Below are 21,754 nucleotides of genomic sequence, written 5' to 3'. Positions count from 1 at the left end.
TGCACACTTTAGCATTAGCTGTAATGAGCATAGTTTACATCAACACAATTACACACATAAAAACCATAACAAAAGCAACCCTTAGGATGTGTGTGTTCACATTGCCTAGTTAATGGATCATACGGAATTTACACAATATGCCGTTCACCATACAACTATGTTACAAGGGGTCTTTTCATGTTGTAGAGGATGATTAAAGATCCAAAAGGTGTCATATAGATTTTTTTGACAAATACCATGAAACCGATCTTCATGGCCTTGACAAATACCATGAAACCGATCTTCACAGTTGTTACACTGTACTATATCCCTAAATCTATTAATATCAGTTTTCTATTATAATCATTATTTCATATTTAAAATCAATCATAATAAATTTTAATTCAATAATTATTCTATTAATAATAGTTAGTTCATAATGAGACAGTCATTTAAAAAAAAACATTAAACCATGCATGAGACTTAAATGACTGATTAAGCAGACTTTAGATTAATTACCAACTGACTTACCTTTTTTTGTCAAATTTGTCTAAAGGCACCCACAACTGCCTACAAATACAATGTAAAGAAAACACTTTTTCCATGCAAAACTTTACTGATTTTGTAGTCTTAGGAAAATCATATAAATGATTTTCTGTAATGCTCTGAAGTAAATGCTTTCTCATCGTATATGAATCAAATGCAACAAAGGAAGGATTTAAGCTAGTACAAGCAAATGTACTGCGCAAAAGCTAATGGAAATAAACCACAATCGACACCATTTATTGGCTGCTGCACTGGCAAAACACGTACCATTAAAATATCCTTTGAACAGTTCACAATTGAACAAATTTGTCTGATAACATGCTTTTTTATGTTTCCATGAAACATACTAAAACACATACCTCATCTTTAGCACATTCAAAAGTGCTGATTGTCACACAGTGTAAAGTGCCATCATGCAAAACTTGTATAAATGATTCATTAACAACTTTAAATGAGTAATTTTATCTAGGACTGAATCTTGTAACCCACAAACATTTCTTATCATTTTGTGAACTGTATGAATCACGTTGTCTGATAACACTTGTTTGGCTGAAATATCTTGCAAATCAGCTGCAGAAAGCTTGGATGTTAACAAAATGTCACAATTTTGTGTAAAAAATTGATCCTCATTACTAGATGAAAGTTCAGCTGGATAGATAGTGCTAGATAAAAGATAAAACTTAAAAAACTTTGAAAATACAAAAAAGAAACACGAAATTATGGATATAACACTTGCAAGGAAACATTTAATTTCAAAATAGGAAACTCGTTAAAAAACAAATATTCAACTGCACATCATTGAACAGTTTTTTTACATAAAACTTGATTAACTTTGATTGAGTATTAAACTCATAGACTTCTTATTTAAACAGCTTTTGCAAAACCAAGCTTTGCTCTTTGGAGCAGCCTTTAAACCGACACACTTTCTGTCAAACCAATTTAGACAATGATCACAACATATCACAAATGTGTCACAGAGTTCGTTGTCACAAGTTTGGCACAGCCAAAGGTTCCTTTGCTTGATTATTTCAAGAAACCGAAGAAAAATACTTTCTTACACTTTATTTCAACTCATATGTCACTTTTGTTCGAATTTTTAGCCAAGGTAGAATATAAACAATCTCAACAACTTGCTCCCCACTAAGGACTGATACCAAGATATATGGCTTTATTAACCACCCAAACAGCACTGAAACAGAATTAAAAAATTATAAAAGCAATATGTAAATAAGTATAAAATATTTAGTTTATATACAATATTGAAAAAACTTTAAGGATTACCATATTTAGGTAATATAAATCTTTTTATTAATTAGGTAATGTAAATCTCAGGCCTTGTTAAGAAGCGTTGTTAAGCTCGCATTTTGCCTGCGAAAAGGCCTACGCGTTCATCAGTTTTGCGCTACGCAAAAACTTTTATCTTTTAGAATATTTAAATTATCTTTTGATGTCGTTAACGTGACGTTTATTTAGAAGAAATAAAGTCGTAAGTAAAAGCATTTAACCGCAATTGTAAACTAATAGATTTTTTGTTAAAGAAACAGTTTGTTTAATAATTTTTTTTTGTTGTTGTTAAAAATTAGTTAAAAAAAATAAAGTGTTTTGAGTTTTATCTTAAGGAATTAAATATATAATTCCTTTTAAATATAAAATTATTTTTAGTCATAATAGTTTAAAAAATGCACGATTTATTTTGATGTAAATATTTTATTAATAAGATATTTTGTTTATTGTTAATTCAATAACGTCAAGTTTTAATGACGTTCGTTTAATTTATGAAAATAAATTATGATAACTGATAAATAACAAAAAAAAACTATTGTTTAAAAACATTATTAAAAAGAGTTTTTCAAATTAAATAAGAAAAAATTTATTAACAGTTAATAAAATAACCAAAAACCAATTGTAAAATTATAAGAAAATAAACAAACATTATTTTACGTTTCATGAAAAAAATATTTTTTTCAAAATAAAATTTTTCAAAATAAAATTTAGTTCATATTTGAAAAAAATAATAAAAATGATTTTTTAAATAAGAACTTAGATTTTATTTGTAACTTTTGTTATAGTGAGAAAAAAAAAACTGTATGATTTTTAACGCGTTAATAAAATTAATTAGGCGATACTTGAAATAGGCCTACAATGCGATACTTGAAACGACGCTAGTGACGCAATATAACTTCTAACAAATGCAAAATATATTTGCTTAGTTGAGTTACTTAGAAATGCGTCACGCGTTTTCGCTACCCAGCGAAATCTCGTAACAAGGCCTGAAATCTTATAGGATTATTTATTCTACACTGCGCGACATAATGATAAGACACCCCATAAATATTTATGAAACTCTACTAAACATTTATATTTAAAAACTAATTTTTATAGTAAATAAGAGCAAAAGGATTACAAGACTAAACAACATTTTAAAAAATTTATTTTAAACCTAGCTCACATTTTATTAAAAAAAACAACCGTTTTTTAAGTGCGACAAAATTATAAGTCACTTTTGGAAAAAATTATTATAAATTGTTATTTATATAAAAAGACGTCTCAATTTTAAACAATCAATAGTGGGTACTTTTACCATTTTTTTGAATCACTTCAATCATTCTAGAAGGCAAAGAATCATAACTTTTTATGTGCGAAATGTCAATTGCGCCCCATGCAAATGCGATGGATGGTTTCAAGTCAGCTAGTGAACTATATTATTTACCACCTTTAAACACTATATGTGACAGCTGTGCCCAAGCATTCTTAATAATGTTCAGGTCTGGAGATCTAGCTGGCCACTTCAATTTTTCAATTTTACAGCTGTTGAAATATTCCTTTTCTATCTTAGCTGTATGAATGCTAGCATTATCTTGCTGAAAAACAAAATTTTCACCACCTATTACAGATGCTTTATGTCTTAAAAATTCTTGAACAGTTAAAAGATAGTCCTTAGCCTTCATTTTTCTGTCAATAAAATAAATTTTTGATTTACCATGATACCAAATCGCACACATAATCATTACACCACCACCATCCATTTGACGTCGTTGCTGTGTTACTGGTTTTTTACGCAAATCGTGAAATAATAATTCCATCTATCCAGCTCATCAAGATAAAATCGTTTTTCGTCAGAAAATACTACTTGTAGACACTCTTCTTTCCATGTTACGTGGTCCTTTGCATAAGTTATTCGATTGTTTATGTGATTTGTTGTCAAAGGTAGTTTTCGCTACAGTTTTTTGCACAAAAGGTAAAAAGCGTCATGAATAGCTTTTTTTTTTTTTTTAAATATGTGAGTTACGTTAAAAATAAATTTGTTTAAATGTTGTTTAGTGTTGTAAACCCTTTGCTTTCATTAACAATAAAAGTTGATTTTTAAATATAAATGTATAGTAGAGTTTTATAAATCTTTTTGGGATGTCTTATCATTATGTCGCACAATGTATCATATATTTTTTATTAGTACTTGTATCCTTATCTGTTGGGGACATCTTTAAAAATGACAACAACTTAAAAGTGGCCACTCTCTTCTTGTTGGGTAATCCAATAACTGTTGTTTCAGATCCTTTTGGTCGCCCACGCCTGGGTATATGTGATGGCATCTTAATTAGCTTGAGATCTAACAGAAAAATAAATCAATTCTAAAAAATTAACAATTTTAAATTTTAATAATGTAATAAGGAAAAATACTCACCTAGAATAGACTCATCAAGTGATAGTGAGTTAGCTTCAGTGATGTTATTCAATAACGGAGTTGTAAATGTAAATGAAGAAGCACATTTACTTTTGACTCATTGGCTGATAGGCTGACTTTTATGCTTTGACTCACGGATGGAGATTGTGTAAGAGGTTGAATTCTCTGAAATATCAAGAATGCTTTTCTATATTTTGCCTGTTGTGACAAAGGTTTTCTACAATCTTGCTGAATAGATGAAACACTAATAAAATTTGACTGCAAATACTCAGTGAACTTCGTTAAATTCTGGGTCATTTGAAAAAAATAAATAAGCTCTCTCCACTATTCAATCGGAATCTAAAGTGAAATAAAAATGTTTTCATGGCAGTAGCAAAATTTGAAATAGCAGTTTCCATTAAAGTAGCAAAACTACAGTTGCATGAAATACTGGTAGTTTCCTGCTGAATTAAATCAGACTCCTCTGCAGCTAATAACTGTGAATTTATGTGAACCATGGCGAAAGGTGCATTAAAATAGTCTATGACAGGCTCCAATTTAAGTGCCTTAAGGTCATCATAATGCATATCATAGGCAACCTCATTATCAGAGTAAACTAATTGTTGCAGAATTTCTAAGACAAGAAGTCTCTGCTCTGCCTTTATACCCATTTTTTCAACAGTTATTTCCTTGCGAAATGTGCACAAAGTGTGAAAAAGTTATAATTGAAGAGAAGCATTTGGAATTTTGTCACTAATCACATCTCTCTTAACCATATCTTTGTCTGTCACAACAACTTGAACACCACTGGTATCGTTGTATTTTTTAAATATGTTTGTTAAATCTTCTATGGTTACTCTCTCCTCACTAGCAACAATCCAGAGTGCAACAATCCAGAGTGCAAAAATTACTTCTTCACCATTTCCATAGACACACATTAAAACATAAAGTGGCATACGCAAGTTGTTAAGCTTGTATATTGCATCAAGGAGAAGTTGTTCAGGATAATATGCAAATAACTTCATCACCTTGTTTCCTGATAATAGAATGCCTGAAGTTGATTGCCATCATTAATAACAACCTCTGTCAGAGAATCCTTCTGTTTAAGCATTTCACTTAACAGAGTTGCTAAATTGATATCATCCTGATTTTTAAGAGCTTGATTTACATTTTGAATATCCTTAAGTGTAATAACTTTCCCAATAGATTTCATCATATGTTGCTGTATTAACTTTTTGTTAGCTTTTACAACAAGCATATGAGTCATTTCATTTTTTTCATCTACATCCAATTGACGCTGACATGAGAGATGCATAAATGATTCCTGCGACAAATCTATTTAAAATTATTTTGTAATACATTATATCACGATTTTATAAAATTATTACAAGTACATTACCTTTGTGATACAATGAAAGTAAATTACCTTTGTGATACAATGAGAGTAAATTACTTCTCATAATATCTGTATCTTTTCACTCTACTTTCCTAAACCACATTAATCTTTCCTGATGCATCCTATCAGTTACACTTACTATTTCTAATATTTGTCTAGATCATCACTTCTTTTCTTATCATTTAGATTCACATCAAAAATTAATCATTAGCTTTGTTTGTTCCAGACACTATTCAACATCAACCTTCATGACCAGTGTTTCACTATCACTTATCTTAATACTCTGGATTTATATAGTATATAACTTTCTTTTAATTTGTAATAATGCACCTTATACTGTAAGAAACATAGATAGTTTTGTAAACTTAGCCCATACTCTTCTCATTGAAATCATTTCTTCACCGGCTGATCTAATTTTATCTCTAAGATTGAAAAAAACTTTCCAACAAACTTTATCTTTCCTTCACTATTTTTTTTTCAATCTATTTTCTAACTTTTACATTATGCTAACATCCATTATAATATGATGACCACTTTGAAAATAATACAGGGGGCACATTGTGTTCTTAATATTTAGAAACCAAAATAAGTTCTCTAACACTCTTTCTACACACTTCATATGGTCACTCTTCAGTATTTTTTACTTGCTCATTCTTCACTTTAAATGCATTAATTTCTCTTATTTATCTAATCTAAAACCTTTAGCTCTCATTCTATCTTTGCAATAATGTAATCCCAGTATTAATTCTAATTTGTCTCTGAAATCAAGCATGAATCATTTATGAAAAAATTTAATAAAAAGCAATTTATGTTTATATAATTGAGTATAAAATAAACTTTAATTAATACCGAGCTTTACTGTAAATAATTTATTAAATTTAAGTAAACTAAGGTAATATTAATGATAAATTATCACTGATGAAATTGTTATTTAATACATAAAAGTAGATATAAAATTAATTAAGTTAAGTTAGTATAACTTGACTTATTTAATTTTATATAAACTATATTAGGTTGTATATAGAAAAAAGTTTTGTTGCTTTAGTTGTAATATAATCAATTGACTTACCTTGATAATCTTAATTTCTTTCTAGACATCTGTCTAATTTTTTATTACCTTTTATAATTCTATAGCTTTAATTTTATATTTCCTAGTAAGGTTAACGAAATTTTTCTTCTTATCACCATATGAGAAGTATATAACCCTACCATGTTATGGGTTAGGTAGATGCAACAGGACCAATAACTTTTTCTGACAAATAATAATGACAAGTACAAAATTTTTAACAAAATATGTTGTTTGTCTCTTTATTTTCTCTTTAATTTTAACATAACTTTTATTTTTATTTTGAGTCTTACAAATAACCAATCTTAACCGTATTAGAATAACATATAGAAAGTTTAAATTTATGATCTGCTATGTTTTATTACTGATTTACCAGAGTTCAATATTAGGTTGTATATTGAAAAAAGTTTTATTGTTTTTAGTTGTGACATAATCAATTGACTCACCTTTATAATATTGATTTTTTTCCAGACATCCGTCAAATTTTTTATATATACCTTTTAAAATCCTGTAGCTTTAATTCTATTTTTCCTATTTTTCATCTGAGGTTGACGAGTTCGTGTTGAATGAAGGTAAACAGACTTTTTCTATTCATCACCATATGTGAGTTTAATACATAAAGGTAGATATAAAATTAAATAAGTTAAGCATACCTTTGCGTTAGTCTTATAACAGCAGTTGATTTAAACTTCTTCCCACCGTGGATGCAATTAAATCCTATTTCTCCATACTAGGTACGTGACATGAAATTTTTAAATTAATTAAACACTAAATTGTTATATATCATTCGAAAGGTTTTTAATTCAGTATTTTTAAGGTGAAAAAATTATCAAAATTGAACAATTCTACAAAATGTTATGGCATTTTGAGTACCGAATTTTTGATATATGGACTTCTTGAAAAAACTGTGATCAAATTTGAGGTTTTTTTAACTTAAAACGTCGTAACTTGGTCAATTCTTATTGAAATACATACAACTTGGTATCAAAAGATAGGTCTAACAAAGGGCAATATATATATACTAAGGGTGTACAAAGGGCGCTAGAGGGGCGTCTACAAAACTCTTTATTATATTGAAAAATGTAGATTTTTTAAAAGAAAATATTATTTAATTGAAATTCATAATTTTTATTTGCATTTTTTAATATTATAACAGGGTACCATCAAATATGGTTTGGATATTTTAGGTTGATAGGCTAGAAGTCCTTTTGGCTTCGGGCGCACACTCTGACCCAATATCAAGATTATTACTTTGTATCTTCATATAAAAATGCATGCAATTTAGTATCAAAAGAAAGAAAGGTTTAAGGGATAAATAAGTAAAAAGGGTGCAAGAGGGTATTATTCGAAAGCTCTACATCTCTCACACCTTGGTTAGGGTGGGTTAAAACTTAAATATTATTTTTTTGTAATAATAGATTTATTTAAAACACAAATTTTTCATAAAAAAATCAAACTCAACTATATACAAAAATTAATATACAAAAAGATTTTATACAAGTATCAACTTAATAAATATATACATACACACTATACATACATCTATCAAGAAGCGTATATAGATTCAGCTAAGTGAATCTATATAAACTTATTAATAAGTATATTTATAGTTGTTAATAACTACATTACTGAATTCTCTGCCATCCCTCTTCCATAATCAGGCCCATCTGCGGAAGGCCCTTTTTGATTTAGGCCCTGGGTGGCTTTGGCACCAAACCAAGAAATCACTCCTAGACAAGTCTATATTTAAAACAAAAATATTAAATGAGTGTTCGAAAAATTAAAATGAAAAACAAAAATTAAAACACAGTAAACAACTTACCAAGGAGGTTTTGGTATTCACTCTGGGTGCCAGACGGCAGTGATGACGTGGTTGAAGCTGGTAAATTAAATTTTTAAAATTTTTAATATGAAATAAGTTTAATTAAAATTATAAAAAATAGTGTTCATTTAGTAAAAAACCATTTAAAAAAACAAATTTACAACATCATTAAGATATATCTACCAAGTTCCTCCCTTTTGTGCCTCTTACCTCCTTTAGTGTCTAGAGTGTAATAGAAAGTGAGAAATACCTTTTATATCGTCGCTTCAAGACAACTTGCACGGCATCAAGACAAGCAAAAGTCATTTTTTAAAGCTGTTTATCAATGAAGCTTATACGAGTGTTAGTAGTTAGCAATGGAGCATATATTGATTTTAAAATGTTAGGGGCAAGAGTATTCCCAAAAAAATCTGTTCTTCTGCAAAACTGAGCAGCTGGATTAGATTTACTACTTGTAATTATTAGCAAAACTTTTTTTCACTAACTGACTACCAGAAACATGATCAAAAGTTGCATCCTCACCTAAAACATTAAACTTTTTCATTCAAGGCTCAGTAGGGAGTTTTCCAAACAATGCAAGTGCGCACATTTCTTTTATTGCAGTTTTATTACAAAATGCCTCCCTTAGAATTTCAAAAATTTACATTTTACTGTTCCAACAGTGAGGAAATGTTTAAACTCACTGTAATGCTTGATAAAAATGAAACAATTATGAAAAAGAATATGAAGCCTATTTCCATGATATCTATGAATAATACTTCGTAGTTGATCGTTTTCATTTAAAAAATTTACAAATCCTTTCGGATCACCTTTGACATCTATAAACCTTATTTTGTTCATGGCAAAAACAATTTTAACTGCCATTCAATCATTTCCAAATAACTAACAACTCTCACACTCAAGAGAACATTCAAGCGACATGAAACTGCAAATTCAAGCGACATGAAACTGCAAATTCAAGCGACATGAAACAGCAATTGTGTCAAGAGGGTGCAAATGGCAGTTCAGCCCATCCAAATTCTTGCCCCAGGTTGCACAAACTTTGCTTATAGTAAGATGGTTGACTGTCTGACATTGTGTTAGATATATTTTCAATAATCGAGTTATGACATTCATTAAAGCTACTTTGGTAAAAATCTGAATAAACAAATGCCATATAATCAATTGAAGGGCATCCATGACTTTCATAATCAAATGCTGTTCCTCCTGGTAACTGATCTAGAGCAAACACAAGACATTTATCTTATGATGTTAAGTTAATGCTATTAATATGGACACTTTCTTGTGTTGTAGCATCAAACCCAAGAGTAGGATTATTATTATGCATAGCCCACTCTGCTGCTTGCAAATCTGGAATACTGCCAAGTTCGCGAGCTCTTTGCTCAACAGTACTTCGATGAGGAATATTATTAAAAATAACATCCATATAATACCCTATTTTGCTCATAAGATATGGAATGTTACTTGTTGGTTATATTACACAACAGCATATTATAAATTATTACTCTTATTTGTAATAAATATGTTTTTTCATCTTCTGGCTTAAATACATTTCTTTCCTCCTTAATCTGAAGCAAATCATTCTCCAAACTAGCAATTACCATGTTACTTGTAAAAAACAGCAGCATTATGCTTAGTTTTGAGTTGCCTTAACTTATGCTTTTCATTTATTTTTCAAAGCTTTTTTTTCAGCTTTAAAGTGACGAATCTGCTCACTGTAATTTTATTTTTTTGTGTGTGTTTTTTCAGATCTGGTATTTCTGCCCTTAAAGCTTAAAAAACGTAATTGGTTTGGCATGCTGTTTAATTCAGCTTTTAAAAGTGCTATCTTGTTCCAACATTATTTGTAAAAGTTAGCTTTTTTTGTTTTATAGGGCCTAATTTCTCTCTAAATATATGTTTAATTACGTCTCATTCGCTATAACCTGCAGATGTTGAGGTTCAACTATTCAAGAGATAAAACATTCATATTAATATATGAAACATCTGAGAAGCCTGATGATAATACAATATTAGGCAAATTTGATATATGGCTTAAAAAAGGTTTATTGCAAAATTCATAAAAACGCTTACTGTCCTCAGCCCTGTTATAATTTCTAAACCAATTCAATGGTTTATTTATGAGACTTCTAACCTGATTTTTACATGTTTCTATCTTAAAATGTCTAGTGACTTGTTGAGATGTTTTGAGAAACGAATCACTATTTTTTGTAAATAATAAAAAAATATGCCAATTTCTACAATCTGTATTACACTCTGTATTAGAGTCAATGCCTATTTGTGACAATTCAAAATTAGCAGTTAAATACTTTTTGCATTCACTATGAAACACAAACTTTGTTTTTGGCCCCATGATAGCAAGAAAAAGTTTAATCTTTATAAACAAAATATAACATATTTAAATAATGGTAAATATAATGACATTAAAATCCTCCTTACTGCGAGTGTATTACATTATTGAAGCTTAAAAAGTTATCTAATTAGAGTATAATGTTAAGATGTCTGAGTATGTGTTTTTTTCAATGAAATTTGGCAGGTAGTAAGAAAAAAGGTTATTAAGAGTGAGAAAATATATTAGAAAAATGAATCAGTATTCCTTTGATATACACTTGATGTCCAAACAACAACAAAACTTTACCTAATTGGAGTAGAGTTTTAAAGTGTCTGAGTAAGCTTTTTTTTCAATGAAATTTGGCAGGTAGTAAGAAAAATTTTTATAAAAGGTGAGAGAATATATTAGAAAAATGAAACAGCATTTCTTCGATATATACTTGATGTCCAAAAAACTAGCAAATTTTTAACAACAATAAATTCATAATAAATAAAATTTTAACACAAAGAAATCCATTTAAAATTAAAGTTCCATAATTCTAGTATTCAAAAAATATCTATGCTGATACATATTTCTAAAAAATAACAGAGCAAAACAAGTTCATACCATGCAACTTTTCAACTAACTTGAAAAAGCGTGTCACAGAATTTGGCCGAAAAAACGGCTTTGTAAAATCCGGATTTACGCGTTCCTATCCATACGTAAGGCAGTCAGGAATATCAAGATGTTTCTTTGATGGAAAATGTTTTTTTTTTTTTTTTTTTTTTTTGGTTTACATTTGTTAATCGTTGTACAGCTTAAAATAAAAAATAGTAAAAATAATAATATAAACTTACAATGATAAAAAAATAACAAATATAAACAAGGTATCTGAAAGAAGATCACAAGGATCTTGTCGTCAGAACCTCAAATAAGCATTTAACAAAGATAAGATAAAAAAAAAAGTTAATAAACTTTTATAAAACTACAAGGTAAATAATCTGATCTGAAGAAAGATCAAGATGATCTTGTCATTAGAATTGTATACAAGAGTAAACCAATGTGGAAGTTAAAAAGTAAAAAGTATATGAACAATAAATAAAATTAGTAGGAATAAAATTCTATAAACGTAAACATGTATATAAACAATAAAAAAGTAGACCAAAAAATATTTTTAACTTTTACTACTAATAATAACTCAAAATATAATCTAATGAAAGAATGAGATTTTTTAGTTTTTTTTTAAAAAGGCAAAAAGTAATAGGTACTTTAAAATTAAAATTCGGCAAAACAAGTTTATTCCAAAGGTGTGGCGCTCGATAGGTAATACAAAATTGGTTAAAGTTTGTTTGACTAAAAGGTTCATTTAAAAAGTTATTATTTCTCAAAGTATATTTACTGATTGGTTTATGAGAAAAAAGATCTTTGAAAACGGCTACGGATAAGTTATTTATCCACATACATACAAAACATAAAGTATTAAATACATTTAACTGGAATATATTCAAAATTCTCATTTCCATAAAATAATGCTTCGAATGAGAGAAGCGATTTGCATAATTGATTATACGGATTGCGCGTTTCTGACGGAGATAAAGACGTTGCAACTTACTTTTTTCAGTACTTCCCCAAGCAATATTGGCATAATTTAAATAACTATGTATAAATGAGTAATAAAGTTGTATTAAGACTTTCTTATTGAGATAGATTCGTAATTTATATAGGATCCCCACGTTTTTAGAAATTTTTGTGCTTATATAATCAATATGGTGATTCCAAGTAATATTTTCATCAAGATAAACACCTAAAAATTTTGTAACAGAATCTCTTTTGATTTCCTTTTGATCGATAAAAATTTGAGGTAAATTTGTAGGGAGAAATCGTTTTTTTGTAATCGAATGAAATAAAACCCATTTTGTTTTATTAATATTTAAGGTTAACTTATTACACTTAAACCAATTAGATATATGTCTAAGTTCTTCGTTCATTGTTTTAAAAAGTTCAGCGATATCATAGTTAGAAAGGAATAGGTTTGTATCATCTGCATACATAATGCTCATTAGTTTTGAAGCTTTATTTAAGTCATTTATATAAATTAAAAAAAGGAGAGGTCCAAGAATTGAACCTTGTGGAACTCCACAAGTATTAAGAAAAGTGGATTGATAATCATTGTTAAATAATACAAACTGTTTTCGATTAGATAGATAACTTTTAAACCATTTTAAAATTTTATTTTTTATTCCGTAGTATTTGAGTTTATGAATCAAAATATGGTGATCGACCGTATCAAAAGCTTTTGATAGGTCAATAAAAATTCCTAGTGTATATTGTGATTTTTCAAATGATTTTGAGATTTCACGTACAAATTGGATAATAGCATGTTCAGTTGAGTTATCTTTCCTGAAACCAAATTGGTTAATGTAAAGTAGATTATTATCATGAAAGTATTTGTATAATCTGTTGAACATAATTTTTTCTAGGATTTTCGAAAATGTGGAGAGAACAGAGATGGGGCGATAATTACTGATTTCAGATTTGTCCCCTTCTTTAAAAATAGAAATAATTTTGGCAATTTTTAATTGTTCTGGGAATACTCCTTGATGGATAGAAGCCTTAAAGATTTTAAATAGAACATCTTTAATTTGTTCAAAGCAATCTATAATCACGTTTCCATTAATTTGATCTGCTCCAATTGCCTTATTTTTTTTAACAGATTTGAAGGCTCTTTTGAACTCATTATAACTTAATTCGGAAGATAACTCATCTGAACAAATGCAATTATCCAGGGATTCTAAATAATCAGTAAACAAAGATTTGGTTTTATGGATTTTTTCAGACAGTGTTGGTCCTATATGAGTGAAGTATTTGTTAAATTCTTGAGCTATAGTTTTTGGTTCATGTAGACTTTTGTTATCGACTCTAACCATTTGTGGCAGGAAACCGGAGCATGATTTTTTTTTTGCCAATAATTTCCTTCATTATTTGCCATGTGCGCTTTGTGTCGTTTTTAAATGTATTGAATAATTGGGAGTAATAATTTTTCTTCAAGTTTTTGCGAATTTTTTCAAATAAGTTTTTGTAGTTCTTATAAATTGTTTTTAAAAAATTTATATATAATTTTTGTTTTATTCTGGATGATTTTTTAAAACCTTTAGTAATCCAGGGTGTATTGATATTCTTTGTTGTTATTGCTTTTTCTGTGATTGGGAAATTAACTTCATAAACAGAAAAAAAAGTTTTGAAAAAAGTTTCATAAATATTATTAGCGTTATCATCAAAATTTATATTTTTCCAATGCAGTAATGATAGTTGGTCTTTAAATAACTTAATATTAGTCTCATTATAAATGCGTTTTCTTATTACTTTTTTGGTATTGATGTTTCTTTCTGAGTATGTTTTATTAAGTTTCAGAAATAGAGGAAAATGATCTGATATATCAGTTTTTATAATACCTAATTGTATATTATTATTGAGAATATTATATTTTGTATATTATTAATTGTATATTATTATTAATAGTAAATTGTATATTATTATCGAGAATTTTTGAAACCGGATATAGTCCTTGTATTTCTTTTATAATATTGGACATGATATTTTTTCATAAAATTTTCTAAAGTATCCTGGATTTCTAAAAGTGAAGTAAATTGGTCACCCAAAAGAAATTCTGATGCCATCTTTAGAAATACTAACGCGGCGTATAACACAAATTAAACTTTTTACGGCGATCACGTGGTACGGTCGCCGGACGTCTTTGAATTATTTTTTGACAAAACCAAAGTAGATACCGACGTTGGTTTTGTCAAAAAATAAGAATCGACGAAAAAAATCCTTCACAAAAAAAAAAGTATCGTTAATTTAATGCGTTATCGTAGACGTATAATAAAAGGCAATGCGGTTAGATTTTAAAACTCGAGAGAATTGTTATACAAAACATGTTAAATAATAACTAAAGTTTTTATGCATGCATAAAAACTTTAGTTATTTTAATATACGAGTATATTAAAGTAATATTATTTAATATACGATGTTAATATACATTTTTGATATACGAGTAAACATGTTTACTAAAATTAGCTCTCTATATATATGATAAATGAATATGTTTGTTGAAATTATATATGTATATATACATAATTTTTTTTTATAGCTGGCTTATTCGAAAAATTTCATTATAAGATGGCTTATTAAGCAACTTTACGTAACCAAATGAATGGTTAATTGCAAAATGAATGGATTGTTGGTTAAACAACAAACACTAACTTCAAACAAATACTTGATAAAAATACTTCTTCAACAAAAAAAATTTCTAAAAACAGAAAAAGTTAACCCAAAATATTCAAAAGTTCCTAAAATACATTTTAAGCCATATTTATCCAATAATGAATGTGAAATTTTATTAGAACAAGGAAAGCTTTTAAAAGGATCAATTCAAGTGTTTTCACGTTTAGATTCATTTGTCAAAATTGGAGAGGGTGTTAAAGATTTATATATTCAAGGTCTTGAATCAAGAAACCGTGCATTGAATGGTGATATTGTTGCAGTACAGCTTTTGCCAGATCAAGAAGAAAAAACACGACAAAAAAAAGCAGAAGTTGTTAAAATAATTGAAGAAAAGCATCCTAGAATTGTCCCTGGTCAAGTTAAGCCCTATTATGGACATAGATATGGCTATGCATTAATGTTTCCTACAGATAGTTCATTTCCTATTATTATGCTACCTTTGAAAAATTTTCCTAAAGATTTTATTGATCGACCTCTAGATTTTGAAAAATCTCTTTTTTTAGCAAAAATAACTAATTGGGATCAAAATTTGTATTATGCATCTGGTAAACTTGTAAGCTTTCTTGGTGAATCTGGTTCAGTAGAAGCAGAGACAGAGGCTATAATTAAAAAAAATTTAATTTGTGATGCCTCATTTCAAAAAAATGTTCTAAAAACCCTCCCTCAAAAAAATGCCTGGTGTATCCCTTCTGAAGAATTAGATAAAAGAAGTGATCTACGAAAAGAATGTATCTTTACAATTGACCCTTCAACTGCCAGAGATTTAGATGATGCTCTATCATGTAAGAAGATTGCAGATGATCTTTATGAAGTAGGTGTTCACATAGCAGATGTAAGTTATTTTGTTAAAGAAAATAGTGCTCTTGATAAAGTTGCACAATTACGAGCAACTAGTGTTTACTTAACACAAAAAGTCATTCCTATGTTGCCTTCAATTCTTAGTGAGGATCTATGCAGTTTAAATCCTGGTGTTGATCGTCTTGCCTACTCAATTATATTTAATTTAAAATCAGATGGAACAATTATGAATGAAAAGTTTGTTCGCAGTGTGATTTGTTCACAAGTTAAGTTGACTTACTGTCAAGCTCAGCAGTTAATTGAAAATCAGTTAACTGATGATTTAAGTACTAATGACTTTCCAAAGATTTATGGTGGGTTTACCTTGGAAAATATAAAAGATTCACTGTATACTTTGTTTCAAATTTCAAAGAACCTTCGAAAACAGCGACATAATGCAGGAGCAATAAGTTATAACTTACCTGAAATAGTTTTTAACTTGAATGAAGAAAAAGATAAACCTATTGGTTTATCTCTTTATAAATATAAAGATAGCAATAAGTTAATTGAAGAGTTTATGCTTCTTGCAAACATGTCAGTTGCACAGAAAATATTTGAGGCTCATCCAAAAAAAGCAGTTTTAAGGCGTCATCCTCCTCCAAATCAAATAATGATGGAAGACCTTGCAAAATTATTTCAGTTGTACGAATTAGATTTTGATCTTGGTAGCAACCAAAGTATAAACAAGTCTCTTGAGAAATTATCTGACCTTGAAAATGAATCAAGAAATTTTTTAGAGCCAGCCATTGTTTTAATGTTGACAAAGCCATTTTTGCTTGCTAGTTATTTCTGCAGTGGAGCTGTTACAAATGAACAAGATTTTCATCACTATGGTTTAAATGTTCCACTTTATACTCACTTTACATCACCGATTCGAAGATATCCTGACATTTTAGTGCATCGGTGTTTAACAGCAGCTCTAGATAGTAAATTTACTGTAAATAAAAGTGTTGAAGATATAAAACGTATTACTGATCATTGTAATGTTAAAAAATATAATGCAGACAAAGCTTCGGAAGAAAGTTCTGAGTTATTTTTTTGTCTATTTTTAATGCAATCTGGTTCTTTACAAGAAAAAGGAGTTGTTGTTGCAGTTCTGAATAACAGAGTTGACGTTCTATGTACAAGATTAGGTTTTGTAAAGCGAGTTTATTATCAGGATTTACCGTGTAAACATACGTATGAATTGGATGAAAAAATGAGACCGAAGTTATCCTTAAAATGGACAAAAGACGATAAAAAAGTATTTGAAATAGATGAAGATAATCTAATTATTGAACAATCTGAAGTAAGTGTGCAACATTTGCAAATGTTTGCATCTGTTGATGTTATTTTGAAGGTAGATAAAAATTATCCAACAAAAGCTACATTAGTTCTGAAAAATCCATTTGCAGGTAAAATGACAACATTAGATTTATAACACATTTTAAAATGAATTTTTAATCTTTTTAGTTCTGCTGCTTTTGTTTTTAGTTTATGTTGATATATTAAAGTTGAGTTTAAAAACAGTTATTTTTATATTTTTAATTTCATAATTTTATGTTTGCATAGTTTGACAAATATTTTACATATTTTATCATTTAGTTGTTTAATTGTTGTTATATAAAATTCAGCTGAAATTTATTAGAAAATATTAAAGTAGATAATTAAATTAATTTGAAGTAATTATAATTGTTAAATAACTTATGCTAAATGTTAGTCAAAGCTTGTTAACAAAATTTTTTTTTAGATTTTAAAATATAATTTAACTAAAACTGGATTTCTAGAACTTTTTTTATGGCTCATAATAATTCACAAAACATAGCAGTTTCTTCTTTTAAAATCACTTCTCATCAAAAGAAAAACTTACCAAAAGGTGATTTTGAGCCTTATATAACAAAGGAAAAATGCTCAGATGGTTTAAAAAGAGGTGTATTAATTAAAGGTGTTTTACGTATAAACCCTAAGAAATTTACAGATGCCTTTATAAGTGCAGATTACAATGAGCGTGATATACTACTTGAAGGTGTCTCTTCAAGAAATCGAGCTTTACCTGGTGATGTTGTTGCAGTTGAGTTGATTCCACAATGTCTAACAAAAGTTCCTCATGAAAACAATGCTGAAAACAATACTTCTGAAATACTTGTCAATGAAACTAATAATGTTAAACGTGGAAAGGTTGTGTTTATAATTGAAAAAAAACACCCACGGGTTGCTACTGGATACATCATGAATTACCGAAGCAATAAATTTGGTTTTGCTTATATGTCACCTGTTGATAGTCGTCTTCCCAGAGTTATAATTCCTCTTCAGCAATGTCCTCCTTTGTTTCTTACTAGACCTCAAGATTTTTGTAAAACTCTTTTTGTTGCTAGAATAATTGAATGGGAAATCGATATGGGGTTTGCTTATGGAGAATTGATGCGCAGCCTTGGTGAGGCTGGTAATATTGAAGCAGAGACAGAATCCATTATTGCAGCCAATGCAATTGACAGTTCACCATTCAGTGAAGATATTATTGCTTGTTTACCAAATGGGGATACCTGGAGCATAAAACCTGAAGAGCTTAAAAAACGTAAAGATTTAAGAGAAGAATGTATCTTTACAATTGATCCAGCAACTGCTAGGGACCTTGATGATGCTGTTTCCTGTAAAAAAATAAGCGATGATTTGTTTGAAGTAGGGGTTCACATTGCTGATGTCAGTTTTTTCATAGAAGAAGAAAGTAAACTTGATATTGCTGCTAAGAGTCGGGCAACAAGTGTTTATCTTTCTCAAAAGGTTATTCCAATGTTACCTGCAGTATTATGTGAAAGATTATGCAGTTTGAATCCTGGAGTAGAAAGACTTGCTTATTCAGTGATTTGGAATATGCGGTCTGATGGCACTGTCTTAACTGAGTGGTTTGGTCGATCTGTTATTCGCTCTTGTGTGAAACTATCATATACTCATGCTCAGCAATTAATTGAAACTGGCACTGACTCGGATATAAAAAAAGAAGAGTTTCCTATTGTTGAAGGTTTTTCCCTTGAAAAAGTTAGAGATGTAATACATTACCTATTTAAGATTTCTCAGAATCTTAGAAAGAGGCGCTTTGATTCTGGTGCACTTAGAATCGATCAACCAAAACTTTCATTTAATCTTGATTCAGAAACTGGTTTGCCCAATGGCTGCAGTGTTTATGAATACAAAGATAGTAATCGACTTATAGAGGAATTAATGTTACTTGCAAATATGGCTGTTGGTAGAAAAATTTATGCTGCTCATCCAGATCAAGCCATTTTAAGAAATCATCCAGCACCACACCCTATTATGCTACAGGAAGTCCAAAAGATTTGTTCAGCATATAGCATTTTTTTTGACATAAGTGACAGTAGTAGTATCAGTAAATCACTTACAAATTTATCTCAGTTAGAGTCAGATTCACGAATCTATATTGAAGCAGCTGTTACAATGCTATGTGCAAAACCATTTCAAAATGCAACTTACTTTTGTACAGGCACCATTGATGATGAATCTTTATATTATCATTATGCTTTGAATGTTCCAATATACACTCATTTTACATCACCTATACGTCGCTATCCAGATATTTTAGTTCATCGTCTGTTAACAGCAGCTTTAGATAGCACATTTAAAGTCAAAGGTCGTCCAAAACAACTTCAAGCGATTGCTGAACATTGCAATGAAAGAAAGTGGACTGCCAAAAAAGCTTCTGAGCAAAGTTCTGATGTTTTTTTTGCAATTTATGTCAAGGAATGTGGACCCTTTGAAGAAAAAGGTGTTGTTGTTGCAGTTCTTGATAAATCTATTGATGTTTTATGCATTAGATTAGGTGTTGTTAAACGTGTATACTGTGACAAGTTATTATTATCAGGTCATAAATATGAGTATAATATATTGAAACCAAAGTTGACATTGTTTTGGAAAAAAAATGAAGATCTCCCTAATGGAAACATTGATGAAAAATTAGAAAACCTAAAAAAACAGTTTGAAGCAAAGTGGGCACTTCAGGAAAAGTTAGCAAATTCACCAATTATAATGGAAATTCCAGATGATGCGATTAAACAAGAACTGGAAATGTTTTCACCTGTAGAAGTTATATTAAGTGTTGATCCAAAGTTTCCAACACGTATTGATGTTGTATTAAAGAATCCATTTTTAGTATATGCTCCAGAACTGAATTTATAATTTTATTGTCAAGGATCAAATTCAAGCATTTATCTTATTAAAATTTTTTATACTATTAGATTTTAAAATAGGATTTGGTTGTTATTTTTTAAGTATATTTGGTTTTTATTTAATAAATACCAATTTTTTATCAAATGATTTTAGTTTCTACAGGTTTATTTTCATTGATTTTGTTTTTCTTTATTGGTTTTATTTATTTTTAGTTTTAAATAAAGAATTTTTACTAAATAGTTTTACTAGTAACCAACAAAAAGTTGTAAAAATATATAAATTTAATGTACTATTTTTTTTTAATTTAGTTTGGGAATGCTTTTGTTTATATATATATATATATATATATATATATATATATATATATATATATATATATATATATATATATATATATATATATATATATATATATATATATATATATATATATATACACAACCCTCAGATTTAGGAAAAACGAGGTCCACAATATTTTTCCAACCTCAATCTTAAAAGTGTTTGAGGTCAGCAAATAATTGCCGACTGATGTTTCTATGTTTTATGGTAAGACTTGGTATCATTTTTTTTTTACCAGCCTGATGCCAACCTCTAAAATATTAAGGTTGGCATCAGGTCAAATTATTGCAGACCTTGTTATTCCTATTTCCGAAGGTTGATATATATATATATATATATATATATATATATATATATATATATATATATATATATATATATATATATATATATATGTATATACACACAGATCTATGTTTTAACCTATTCCAATGATTAACGTATAGAGAAAATTTTTTTTTTTTTCAAACTTAAATTTATTTTGAAAAGCTATTAAAGTTCTATTGTTCTTAGTTTTTTTTTTAACAGTTTTTTCAATATGGTTTTTAATGAAATTGATTATTGCAGACCATGTCATTTTTATGATATTCATTTTTAAAAAATTTTACAATATATAAATATCGTAAAAAGAAATGAAAATATTGTGTCGTATATTTTTAAATATGATGTTTGATGTTATGTTTATGGTTACTAATTTATTAAGTTGTTTTTTTAAGCTATTTATATTTGTGATATTTATAACAAATATTAATGATATTTATATTTTTGTGTGTTGTCTATACAGTTTATCATGTTGATTTTTTTAAATACCTTTTTAGTTTATTTAAACTACTTGTGCAATCAAATAAAAATTTTAAAACGTTTTAAATAAATAAACAGTGATTTAAGTATTAGTTTAGTATAAATTATGCCACCAGCAGTCTTAGGTGTAGATAATAATGCAGAACACGAAATTGTTGAAGATGAATCTGGAAAATTACTTGAGCGATCCCAACAAGATGGAGAACTTTATTCAAAGCCTACGGTTGGGATAATTTACCCACCTCCTGAAGTTAGAAGTATCTTTTCATTTAGGAAGTTATGCAGTTTTATACATTATTTTTATTTCAGTAAACGAATCGATATTTATATAACTTTTTAATTTTTTATATTATTTATATAAAAATATATATAAATTTTTTATATTATTTTTTAATTTTTTACCAATGTCTTAAAAACTTTTTAACATAATAAACCTTCGAAAGTTGTTACATATCCAGTTTAATTTTGTTGTTGTTGTTAATAACTGCTGCAACAAACTTGTGGTTATTTGATCTCAACCTATAGTTAATCTTAAATGATTACTTACTAGT

General features: G+C 28.4%; 3 protein-coding genes across 4 annotated transcripts in view; all 3 read left to right on the top strand.

The window, feature by feature from the left end:
• Positions 1–15,009: 15,009 nt before the first annotated feature.
• On the top strand, positions 15,010–17,322 carry LOC100208151 (DIS3-like exonuclease 2). The gene has a single exon (XM_065809307.1). The coding sequence runs from the start codon at positions 15,010–15,012 to the stop codon at positions 17,320–17,322; it is 2,313 nt and encodes a 770-aa protein (XP_065665379.1).
• On the top strand, positions 17,176–20,352 carry LOC100211666 (DIS3-like exonuclease 2). Its single transcript, XM_065809957.1, has 2 exons — positions 17,176–17,296; positions 17,632–20,352. The coding sequence occupies exon 2, from the start codon at positions 17,679–17,681 to the stop codon at positions 20,070–20,072; it is 2,394 nt and encodes a 797-aa protein (XP_065666029.1). The 5' UTR covers positions 17,176–17,296; positions 17,632–17,678; the 3' UTR covers positions 20,073–20,352.
• Positions 20,353–21,218: 866 nt separating this feature from the next.
• Positions 21,219–21,754, top strand: part of LOC100215268 (splicing factor 3A subunit 1) — a 32,366-nt gene continuing 31,830 nt past the window's right edge. The window contains exon 1 of one of the 2 annotated variants that reach the window (XM_065809954.1): positions 21,219–21,460. In XM_065809954.1, coding sequence (XP_065666026.1) covers positions 21,310–21,460 — 151 coding nt within the window. In that variant the 5' untranslated portion in view covers positions 21,219–21,309. The remainder of the gene's footprint in view (positions 21,461–21,754) is intronic. The other variant, XM_065809955.1, reaches the window with a different exon arrangement.

The sequence above is a fragment of the Hydra vulgaris genome, chromosome 11 (genome assembly GCF_038396675.1).
Source record: "Hydra vulgaris chromosome 11, alternate assembly HydraT2T_AEP".
Classification (NCBI taxonomy): domain Eukaryota; kingdom Metazoa; phylum Cnidaria; class Hydrozoa; order Anthoathecata; family Hydridae; genus Hydra; species Hydra vulgaris.
This window is presented reverse-complemented; position numbering and strand designations above follow the sequence as displayed.

Coding starts and splice junctions, on each gene's coding strand:
- LOC100211666 (XM_065809957.1), top strand. CDS start 17,679: ATGGCTCATAATAATTCACAAAACATAGCAGTTTCTTCTTTTAAAATC.
- LOC100208151 (XM_065809307.1), top strand. CDS start 15,010: ATGAATGGATTGTTGGTTAAACAACAAACACTAACTTCAAACAAATAC.